The 12399-nt window shown below is 45.6% G+C and overlaps 2 protein-coding genes across 5 annotated transcripts in view; one reads left to right on the forward strand and one right to left on the reverse strand.

Moving 5' to 3' along the window:
- LOC146009552 (uncharacterized) overlaps nt 1-12399 on the forward strand; it is a 485071-nt gene that overhangs the window by 265401 nt on the left and 207271 nt on the right. The window lies entirely within an intron of this gene.
- The window catches only part of LOC146010134 (uncharacterized), a 53645-nt gene that overhangs the window by 253 nt on the left and 40993 nt on the right, over nt 1-12399 (reverse strand). For 2 of the 4 annotated variants that reach the window (XM_083151072.1, XM_083151071.1), the window contains exons 4-9: nt 11887-12010; nt 11694-11788; nt 11321-11516; nt 10071-10165; nt 9660-9855; nt 1-1940 (exon numbers count right to left, since the gene is read on the reverse strand). The exon at nt 1-1940 is cut by the window's left edge and continues 222 nt beyond it. In XM_083151072.1, coding sequence (XP_083007198.1) covers nt 205-1940; nt 9660-9855; nt 10071-10165; nt 11321-11516; nt 11694-11788; nt 11887-12010 — 2442 coding nt within the window. In that variant the 3' untranslated portion in view covers nt 1-204. The remainder of the gene's footprint in view (nt 1941-9659; nt 9856-10070; nt 10166-11320; nt 11517-11693; nt 11789-11886; nt 12011-12399) is intronic. The other 2 variants (XM_083151073.1, XM_083151074.1) reach the window with 2 other exon arrangements.

Below are 12399 nucleotides of genomic sequence, written 5' to 3' on the forward strand. Positions count from 1 at the left end.
GGTGGGGTTATGCTTTGCACTAATTGGGAGTCCATGTCAACACTGACACCAAAACATGTGTAAAAAACTCATGTCGACCTATTCAGGTCGACATTTTGACCCTGTTAAACGTTCCTATGCTGATTTTCAGTGTAGACCTATTGACCTGTCTTGACACTGTCTATCTAATAATCCCCACTCGATGGAAGATAGAGGAATTTAGTATCAATGCTGCCGTTTCTGGTGTCTAAGAACAGATGATTTATCGCTAAAACATTTCCCACATTCAGTGCATGAATATGGTTTATCTCCCGTATGACTGCACTCATGTGTAACAAGATGTGATTTATTTGTAAAACATTTCCCACATTCAGAGCATGAAAATGGTTTCTCATCTGTATGTAACCTCGCATGTGTAACAAGATGTGATTTATGTGTAAAACATTCCTCACATTCAGAGCATGAATATGGTTTCTCACCTGTGTGACTTCTCTCATGTGCAACAAGGGCTGATTTAACTCTAAAACATTTCCCACATTCGGCGCATGGAAATGGTTTCTCACCTGTGTGACTTCTCTCATGTGCAACAAGAGTTGATTTAACTCTAAAACACATCCCACACTCAGAGCATGAAAATGGTTTCTCCCCTGTGTGACTTCTCTGATGTGCAACAAGAGTTGATTTAACTCTAAAACACATCCCACACTCAGAGCATGAAAATGGTTTCTCACCTGTGTGATGTCTCTCATGTGCAATAAGATGTGATTTATGTGCAAAACATTTCTCACATTCAGAGCATGAAAATGGTTTCTCACCTGTGTGACTTCTCTCATGTCTAACAACACTTGATTGATCTCTAAAACATTTCTCACATTCAGAGCATGGAAATGGTTTCTCGCCTGTGTGAATTCTCTCATGTTTAACTAGACTGTCTTTTTGTCTAAAACATTTCCCACATTCAGAGCATGAATATGGTTTCTCTCCTGTGTGAATTCTCTCGTGTATAACAAGACTTGCTTTAACTTTAAAACATTTCCCACATTCAGAACATGAAAATGGTTTCACACCTGTGTGAATTCTCTCATGTATAGCAAGAGCTGATTCCTTTATGAAAAATTTCCCACATTCACAGCATGAAAATGGTTTATCACCTGTGTGACTTCTCTCATGTGTAACAAGAGTTGATTTATTTGTAAAACATTTCTCGCATTCAGAGCATGAAAATAGTTTCTCACCTGTGTGACTTCTCTCATGTGTAACAAGAGTTGTTTTATCTCTAAAACATTTCCCACATTCGGTGCATGAAAATGGTTTCTCATCTGTGTGAAGTCTCTCATGTCTAACAAGAGTTGATTTATCTCTAAAACATTTCCCACATTCAGAGCATGAAAATGGTTTCTCACCTGTGTGAATTCTCTCATGTTTAACTAGACTGTCTTTTAGTCCAAAACATTTCCCACACTCAGAACATGAAAATGGCCTCTCACCTGTGTGATGTCTCTCATGTATAATTAGATAGGCTTTATCTTTAAAACATTTCCCACACTTAGGACATGGAAATGGTTTCTCACCTGTGTGAGTTCTCTCATGTCTAGCAATATGTGATTTCTTTTTAAAACGTTTCCCACACTCAGAACATAAAAATGGTCTCTCACATCTGCGACGACTCTGATGTAAAACAGAAACTGACTGATGTATAGAACTCTTACCAAACCCAGAACTGGATGATACTGTATCATCTTTATGGTCTGTACTGTGTGCAGTAAGGTCTGAATGATCAGGAGAAGGTTCCTCATGACTAGAGGGACCAGATGAAATATCTGCACTGGGAAATGTTGGGTCTGTATTGGGGATAATGGGTTTTTCTTCTGGAGAATCTTGTCTGATGTTCTTATCTTCTAGTATATAATCTGGAGCCACAATGAGATCTCCCTCCGAGGTATTCCTGCTTGTGTGCCCATCTACAGGAAACAGATGAATTGTTTACATTGAGAAGGAAATGTTCATTGATGTTTTATCACTTAAACTGAACATGTCTAATGCTGCGCACACACTGGCCGATATATCGCTGGTCTGTCAGTCAGTGATAGGTCTGTGAATGATGTCCTTCAGATATATCGCGTCAGCTCTGCAACTCAGCCCATGGTCAACATACATAAAGCTGGTGCATGGTGCGGTGTGTGAGGGCGATCTCCTGACCTCCTGTACACCCGCTGCAGTAGGCAGCGGTGATGGGCAGCAGTTGTGACACCAGTCACTATGGATTGAGCAGGGTGTATGGAGAACACACTGCGCGATCCGTCCACAGATATAGCTATATAAGTATCTACCCAGCCTGAGGAATATATTTACTAAAGGTCAATATTGATCTTTTTAAACTCGCTCTTAATCTATGCTGGACTTCCAGGACTAGGACACATTTACTAACATTTAACAATGAATATAAAAATCCAACCGTCAGTAAATGGGTGTTTTAGCCCTGGCAGCCCAACATTGATTAATATTGAATTTTTATTGAACTTTTAGTAAATAAACCCCTAAATCTGAGCTGATTGTCGACTTCCAAATGGAAACCGTGCGGGCGCTAGTGAACTCTGGCCATGGCTCATCCCCAACCTGACTGCTTCTGCCCCCCCTCTCCTACAGGCCCTACACTGGCTCCCATTCCTTCCAGAGCCTAATCCTCAATTTCTTGCTGTCATTCTATATCCCCTCTCTATGATCTTCAGTCTCTCCGCTCTCTATCCTATCTCTCTATGATCCTCAGTCTCTCAACTCTTTATCCCCTCTCTATGACCCTAAATCTCTCTGCTCTGTATCCCCTTCTCTATAATCCTGAATCTCTCCGCTCTGTATCTCCTCTCTATGATCCAGTCTCTGCACTCTGTATCCCCTCTCTATGATCCTCAGTCTCTCTGCTGTGTATCCCCTCTCTATGATCCTCAGTCTATCCACTTTGTATCCCCTCTCTATGATCCTCAGTCTAGCGAATCTGAGGGCTCAGATGCAAATTCTGGGCTTCTGAACAGCTCTCTCTGCTCCTAGGCATAGAGAGCTGTGCGGGGACGAATCCAGGGTGATCAGCTGTGTGTGTCCAATGTCACACAGGCTGATCACAGTGTAATAAAACAATCAATCATACTCACCTCCCCAGGGTCTGGGGATTGCTGCAAGTCTATGGGGCCTCCTGCTGCGCGGTGTCCCCTGGTGCAGTAAAGTGAAGCTGCAAAGTGGCAAGTCACTTTAAAGCACCAGGGGTTGCAGGAGAAGGGAACCCCGAAGAGCCGATCCGGGGGGGGGGGGGGGTCGTGGTGCATGGGGAAGGTGTCATTGTGACTGGGAGGGGGATCCGTTGCTGCACTGCCCAGACATTACTACACCATAGGGTTATATGTCCCAACCAGCCGGGATATCTGCCCACTTGGAAGCTCTCTGTGAGAAACCAGCATTGCAGTGGGAACGCTGGTACATCATCAGGGAGATAAAGGGCTCTATACACCGGAGCAGCTGCTTTGTCTGTATGCACAACTTGTGCGGGTGCACCTCCATCTGATCCCCGATTTGGGAGTCAGTACAATTTGCACTGATAATTGATACATTCGTGCAATGTATTCAATGATCGCATTTCGCGTTTTGCCGATATTAAGTCATCCTCAGATGCGGATGGTGATAAATGAGCCCTGTCACGGACCCACCGGTCGCCTCTGCAGATACGTCAATCTGAGCAGCTTCGGCCGTGACTGGGGTTCACTTTGGACACACGAGTCCCCTCTATGAGGTACACTGCCACCAGCAAAGCCTGATTTAAGCCTTGATCGCACCTGACCACACAACGGAATATAAAAATGGTAACATTGTAGCGTTCTCTTCTTTGGCTTACAGGTCCTAAGAACACAAAATCAGAAACTGGAAAAATATGTATTATTTATTCCTAGAAATACTACAGAGCTTTAGTGATAAAAATGGTTACAAGATATTACAATGATTTTAAAAGTACACACAAGAGAAGTACATCAAAATAAAAGGGAAAAATGACAGAACTGTATCTTACACCGGTTCTGTAGTGGGGGGATCTCCACATGAAATCTCCGGTTGCTTCCAGCCAGCTTGCTGTTCCCCCAAGAAGTAACACTCAAATATTGACAAGAGAGTGGTTTTCTCTGCAGGCTCCCTCATCCCTCCCACCCTTGGGATTTTGACCCTTTCCCTGCTGTACATAGTGAATGTCCTAGATAATGGAACTTCTACAGTACATACAGAATTCATCTGCTGTTTTCAAAGTGATTGATACCCATTCCTTATCCAGTGAGATGCATAACAGACAGGCTTCACTGATAAGTGATCTGAACTGGAGGAGGGTGACAATCTCTGACCTCTCTTCCGGACCATGGTTTATGAGGGGTCTCAGATCTTATCTGACAATATAACTTCAGAGGATTTCTACAGATGGTCACTCTGAGGGAATACAGACCCAACCTCCCTGGGTCACCAATAGTTCACCAGTACAGAAGAAATACATTGATTTCACAAATAATAATAACAACAGAAGACATGATTTCACGAACAGACTACACAAAATGCCTTCTTCTCACACATAATAATTGGAGGCATGATTTATTCGATCCATCAACTGATCGGATCCTGACAAGCCCCATATAAATATAAGCTAATAATACCATTAGTGAGTCCATGATGTCTAATCTGAATTTGCCAACTACAGCCACTTATTACAATTCTACATATTAGAAGCTGATGCCTCTTCTGAAGAATAGGGAGTGGTCCTTTCTCAACGTTCTGCTGATGAAAAGATTCATCCTAGGGCTTCTTTTTCAAGAAAATTCTCTTCTCCGGAGAAAACTGATCCTATTGGGGAGAAAGAATTACTTGCGATTTAAACTTGCTTTTGAAGAGTGGCGATATCTTTTAGAAGTAGTTCAATACCCGATTGCTGTATTCACAGATCACCGTAATTTGCTGCTTCTGAGGAGTCCTCAGTGCTGCTCTCCTCGCCAGGCCCGGTGGTAACAGTTTTTCTCCTGGTTTATCTTCAAGCTCACCTATAGGCCTGGTCCTCAGAACAGGAAGGCAGATGCCCTATCCCGTTCACTTTGCCCTGAGGAGGACTCTTCTCCGGATGAACCTCGCCCAATTCTGAATCCGTGAGTATTTGCTTCAACTAAAGCAAGATCTACTCCTTCTACAGGGAAATCCTTTGTTGCTCCTAATGTTCATAAGCAACTTCTTCAATGAGCACATTCCTCTCTGTTCTCAGGACATACAGGGGACCCAAAACTCATTGAACCCCTGGGAAGATCCTACTGGTGGCTCACCATGCAACAAGTTACAAAAAACGTTGTTGCTTCTTGTGTCAACATAAGTCACCCCATCAAGCACCCGTAGGTCCATTACATCCATTATCCATTACTGTCCGTCATTGGTTCACATATCAATGGATTTTGTCACAGATCTTCCTCCATTGCAAGGGTAGAATACCATCTGGGTCATTGTGGACCAATTTTTTAAAAAATGGCACACTTCGTTCCACTCACGGGTCTGTTCTCTGCTCCTCAACTCTCCAAGCTGTTTATTACTGAAATAGTTAATCTTCATGGTCTTCCAAAAGAAATTGTATCAGACCGAGGAGTTCAATTTGTGTCAAAGTTTTGGAAACCTCGTTGCACATCTTGCGCAAATCAAACTGAAGTTCTCCACAGCTTATAACCATCAGAGCAATGGACAGACCTAACAAGTCAATCAAGACATTTATTCGAATGTTTCTTTCTTTCTCACAGGATAACTGGGCCAACCTACTTCCATGGGCTGAATTTTCTCATAATAATGCTTACCATTCTTCTCCGGGCACAACACCATGCTTAGCAGTCTTCGGTCAGCATCCACGGGTCGCAGAATTTCAGTTCATTCCACCGCTAGATGTCCCAGCAGTTCAAGCTGCTCTCAAAGACATGCTTCTAATATGGAAAACAGTTCATTTTTCTCTGGAAAAAGTCTTCCAAGCGGTATACATTTTTGCAGATTGGAAAAGAAAAGCTGTACCTCATCTTCAAGCAGGTGACAGAGTATGGTTGACAACACGTAACCTTCATCCAAGCGTTCCATCCATGACATTTCCACCTTGTTACATTGGACCCTTTGTCATTCAGAAATGTAATTAATCCTGTTGCCTTTCAGCTCAAACTTCCTCCATATCTCCGCATTCAAAGCTCTTGTTTTGAAGTGATTCCAGTCTTGTTCTCCTTCTGGCCCTAAAATTTGTACTCAACATGGTATGGAATTTGAAACTGACAAGATTCTGGACTCCCATATTCGTTATGGTCTTCTTCAATATCTTATTGATCGGCGAGGATATGGTCCTGAGAAAAGATCTTGGATCTTCGCAGATCATCTTGCTCCTCTTCTTGTTAAACAGTTCCATATCAAGTTTCCAAGAAAGCCAAAGGAGCCTGTCAGTGCTTTGTTGTCTGTCAGCGTGTAAGGAGCTCCTTAATAACACAGTGCAGCTATCATCTATTGCACTTCCTGACTCTGTACCATCTGGCTCTCCTGCATTGCTGGAATCCCCAGCTCAAGCTATCTGACCTGCCCTGCTGATGTCTGCAGCCTGAAGCCACTCAGCTATCCTGCCCTGCTGGAGTCCCCAGCCTCAATCTATCCAGTTATCCTGCCATGCTGGTGTTCCCAGCCTGAAGCCACTCAGCTATCCTGATCTGCTGCAATCCCCAGCTCAAGCTATCTGGAAATCCTGCTCTGCTGTTAGCAAGCTTCACGTCTTCCTGCAGTGCTGGCATCCCCAGCTTCAGTCATCTGGAAATCCTCCTCTGCTGATATCCAGCTTCACGTCTTCTAGTATTCCTGCATTGCTTCATTTCATTCTAGCCAAAGACTTTTAACCCTTCCCATCTATGAGAAAGTCTTATATTAAACCCGCTAGCTTCTGTCCTCACTACTCCAGTCCACTTACAGCTCATAATCCTCTGGGTCCACAACGAACCTTAGCCGGGACAAGCAGCAGTGTATATAACTATCTATATATGTACAGATAGAGCCGCCATCAGCCAGCCTGCCCCGCCAAATCTCATGTGCTGGCGGACCAGCTGACCGGGTGCGCGAGTGGCTCACTCGTTCCCGCATCCCCAACAGCAATGCGGCAGGGAGCAATGACCGGGAGACTGGTAGGGAGTGGGGCCAGGCTGGGGCAGAGTGGGCAGGTGCAGGGAGACAGGCGGCTACAGCCTCTGACAAAATGGGGCACGCAAACGTCTTGTGCGCCTCATTCTGTTGGAGGACAGCGGCTGGCGGAGGATGGTGCATGGCAGTTCTATATCCAAGAGCCGCTCTAATGGTGGACCAAGAGGGTACCCCTATCCAGTTCTGGACTCTACCACCATCCACTATTTAGGATCTGGACCAGTCTCCATTTTTTATTTCCACAAATATTATGGGCATCAGTTGGTAAACTTAGCAAAAGCCCTTCCATGATCCAACCTGGACGGAGGCTATCCACTACAAGTAGGAGAGTGCTTCTCCACCAATAATACCTACCGCGGGCGGATTCTGGACATACTGGATACAAAATAAAACCAGTTACCTATTAGGAGACACTATAGGAACGGACCCACCCATCAGTGGACTTCTTCAGTACGGTACCGTATGAACTGGAACATTTTTTACCTTTTTTATTGCCCATTTCCATCACTTTTTAGAATGTTATGTTATGTCTGATGTTCATTAAAGCCATTGTCATTTTTATCCAATTGGCACACATTCCTTTATTATCTATTTTATTAATATTATTATCATTATTATTTATTGCATAGCGCAGTGTATCCCCTTGTTTTTTTTGTACCAAAAGAGGAGGTTGACTACCCCCTACCCACACTGCTGCTTGGCAAAGCGCCTTATATCTATTGCGCCCCCTACACCAGTCGGTAACTAGTTACCAACTACCTCCTCTCCTTTGCATACACGCATAGACACACATACACACACGTCTAGTGTCCTTGAGTCTCCGAAAGACTACCATCTGCTGGCAGAGAGTTAAACTACATCTTTTTCCCACAGATGCAAACACAGAATGTAGCAGACTAACTTTTGAAGCTTTTGCTTCGAGAGGGCTTACTAGTATAATTATAAATGCTGAAAAGGGGCCTGCGTACCAAGGCCCTGGGTTGCAGTCCGGAGGGCTCAAGATGGCAGAAGTAGGAGGACACACATGAAGCCAGAGACGCTGATGCCAGCATCCTAGCGTGACAGTGCATGCGCCGTGTCATTCCCTTATGCTCTGGCTGCACATTCCGGTAGTGCTGCGAGTGAGGGGGTTCGCTGAGCTGTAGGTGAAGAACAAAAGAACTGCATGTGGCTCGAAAACCACAGGTTGGCCACCCCTGTCCTAGTCACTGGTTACCCCTACTCGAGGTGGCAACACAGGTAACGTAACACCACAGAGTCTGCTGTGATTGGGGTAATTGTGGGTTACAGTATGGGGAGGAGACTTGATCTCTGGGCTGGTAACACACAGTGACATGATGTGAGGGGGAGAGCAGGAGTATAATAGGGGCTGATGGCTCCTGATGTATGAGATACACCAGAGAGTGTGGGGAGGAGACTGGTCAGATCTCTGGGCTGGTAACATACAGTGACATGATGTGAGGGGGAGAGCAGGAGTATAATAGGGGCTGATGGCTCCTGATGTATGAGATACACCAGAGAGTGTGGGGAGGAGACTGGTCAGATCTCTGGGCTGGTAACACACAGTGACATGATGTGAGGGGGAGAGCAGGAGTATAATAGGGACTGATGGCTCCTGATGTATGAGATACACCAGAGAGTGTGGGGAGGAGACTGGTCAGATCTCTGGGCTGGTAACACACAGTGACATGATGTGAGGGGAGAGCAGGAGTATAATAGGGGCTGATGGCTCATGATGTATGAGATACACCAGAGAGTGTGGGGAGGAGACTGGTCAGATCTCTGGTAACACACAGTGACATGATGTGAGGGGGAGAGCAGGAGTATAATAGGGGCTGATGGCTCCTGATGTGTGAGATACACCAGAGAGTGTGGGGAGGAGACTGGTCAGATCTCTGGGCTGGTAACACACAGTGACATGATGTGAGGGGGAGAGCAGGAGTATAATAGGGGCTGATGGCTCCTGATGTATGAGATACACCAGAGAGTGTGGGGGGGAGACTGGTTAGATCTCTGGGCTGGTAACACACAGTGACATGATGTGAGGAGGAGAGCAGGAGTATAATAGGGGCTGATGGCTGCTGATGTATGAGATACACCAGAGAGTGTGGGGAGGAGACTGGTCAGATCTCTGGGTTGGTAACACACAGTGACAGGATGTGAGGGGAGAGCAGGAGTATAATAGGGGCTGGTGGCTCCTGATGTATGAGATACACCAGAGAGTGTGGGGAGGAGACTGGTCAGATCTCTGGGCTGGTAACACACGACATTATGTGAGGGGGAGAGCAGGAGTATAATAGGGGTTGATGGCTCCTGATGTATGAGATACACCAGAGAGTGTGGGGAGGAGACTGGTCAGATCTCTGGGCTGGTAACACACAGTGACATGATGTGAGGGGGAGAGCAGGGATATAATAGGGGCTGATGGTTCCTGATATATGAAGGAAAATATGTAACAGGTGATTATTTCTCACCTGTGCTGATATCTGTAGGGATTTCCTCCTTCTTACTTTCCCAGTCACCCCACATACATGTGTCTTCTGTTTCTATATCTTCTTCCTTATCTGTCACATAAGACTCTTCTCCTTCTGCCTTAATGTCAGTCACATCCGTCTCTTCTTTTTCCTTTATTTTTTCTACCTTAATATCAGATAAATCTTCACACCGAACCTAAAAAATACCACATTAGTAATTAGTAATGTCTGATGTTATGGAGATTACACAGTAGAATATCAGTGTATAATACACACACACACACACACACACACACACACACACACACACACACACACACACACACACACACACACACACACACACAACTGCTGCAATTCATATAGTGACAGTCACTCTGGTATATTGAGGAGACCCTAAATCCGACCTACCTGATCCTCCTGTGGGGTCCTGTGAGTCTCCTCTGTACAGTGCTGGGAATAAGGAGGAGGAGATCTCTCTAGGGTATCTCTGTTACTGGCCCCATCTGTAGGAGATACACAGTGACTGAGTATATTGTAAAAGTGAGATACACCAGAGAGTGTGGGGAGGAGACTGGTCAGATCTCTGGGCTGGTAACACACAGTGACATGATGTGAGGGGAGAGCAGGAGTATAATAGGGGCTGATGGCTCCTGATGTATGAGATACACCAGAGAGTGTGGGGAGGAGACTGGTCAGATCTCTGGGCTGGTAACACACAGTGACATGATGTGAGGGGAGAGCAGGAGTATAATAGGGGCTGATGGCTCCTGATGTATGAGATACACCAGAGAGTGTGGGGAGGAGACTGGTCAGATCTCTGGGCTGGTAACACACAGTGACATGATGTGAGAGGGAGAGCAGGAGTATAATAGGGGCTGATGGCTCCTGATGCATGATATACACCAGAGAGTGTGGGGAGGAGACTGGTCAGATCTCTGGTAACACACAGTGACATGATGTGAGGGGAGAGCAGGAGTATAATATGAGCTGATGGCTCCTGATGTATGAGATACACCAGAGAGTGTGGGGAGGAGACTGATCAGATCTCTGGGCTGGTAACACACAGTGACATGATGTGAGGGGAGAGCAGGAGTATAATAGGATCCTGATGTATGAGATACACCAGAGAGTGCGGGGAGGGGACTGGTCAGATCTCTGGGCTGGTAACACACAGTGACATGATGTGAGAGGGAGAGCAGGAGTATAATAGGGGCTGATGGCTCCTGATGTATGAGATACACCACAGAGTGTGGGGAGGAGACTGGTCAGATCTCTGGGCTGGTAACACACAGTGACATGATGTGAGGGGAGAGCAGGAGTATAATAGGGGCTGATCGCTCCTGATGTATGAGATACATCAGAGAGTGTGGGGAGGAGACTGGTCAGATGTCTGGGCTGGTAACACACGACATGATGTGAGGGGGAGAGCAGATCTCTGGTAACACACAGTGACATGATGTGAGGGGAGAGCAGGAGTATAATAGGGGCTGATGTCTCCTGATGTATGAGATACACCAGAGAGTGTGGGGAGGAGACTGATCAGATCTCTGGGCTGGTAATACACAGTGACATGATGTGAGGGGGAGAGCAGGAGTATAATAGGGGCTGACGGCTCCTGACATATGAAGGAAAATATGTAACAGGTGATTATTTCTCACCTGTGCTGATATCTGTAGGGATTTCCTCCTTCTTACTTTCCCAGTCACCCCACATACATGTGTCTTCTGTTTCTATATCTTCTTCCTTATCTGTCACATAAGACTCTTCTCCTTCTGCCTTAATGTCAGTCACATACGTCTCTTCTTTTTCCTTTATTTTTTCTACCTTAATATCAGACAAATCTTCACACCGAACCTAAAAAATACCACATTAGTAATTAGTAATGTCTGATGTTATGGAGATTACACAGTAGACTATCAGTGTATAACACACACACACACACACACACACACACACACACACACACACCTGCTGCAATTCATATAGTGACAGTCACTCTGGTATATTGAGGAGACCCTAAATCCCACCTACCTGATCCTCCTGTGGGGTCCTGTGAGTCTCCTCTGTACAGTGCTGGGAATAAGGAGAAGGACACCTCTCTGGGGTATCTCTGTTACTGGCCCCATCTGTAGGAGATACACAGGGACTGAGTATATTGTAAAAGTGTGATTAGCAGATGATAAGTGTACAATATCACGTACAATAAAATTAAATCTCCTCTTACCCAGTGATGTGAGGGGCCGGTGATTCTCCATCATCACTTCCTTGTACAGATCCTTGTGTTCCTCTATATACTCCCATTCCTCAATGGAGACATAGACAGTGACATCCTGACACCTTATAGGAACCTGACATACACAGTGATACAGTCATCACCCAGACACATCCCCCGGTGTTACTGTATAATGTCCCATTCCCAGCAGGCACCTCCCCGGTCACATCCCCCGGTGTTACTGTATAATGTCCCATTCCCAGCAGTCACCTCCCCGGTCACATCCCCCGGTGTTACTGTATAACGTCCCATTCCCAGCAGTCACCTCTCCGGTCACATCCCCCGGTGTTACTGTATAATGTCCCATTCCCAGCAGTCACCTCTCTGGTCACATCCCCCGGTGTTACTGTATAATGTCCCATTCCCAGCAGGCACCTCCCCGGTCACATCCCCCGGTGTTACTGTATAATGTCCCATTCCCAGCAGTCACCTCCCCGGTCACATCCCCCGGTGTTACTGTATAAC

The sequence above is a fragment of the Crinia signifera genome, chromosome 6 (genome assembly GCF_055691185.1).
Source record: "Crinia signifera chromosome 6, ASM5569118v1, whole genome shotgun sequence".
Classification (NCBI taxonomy): Eukaryota; Metazoa; Chordata; class Amphibia; order Anura; family Myobatrachidae; genus Crinia; species Crinia signifera.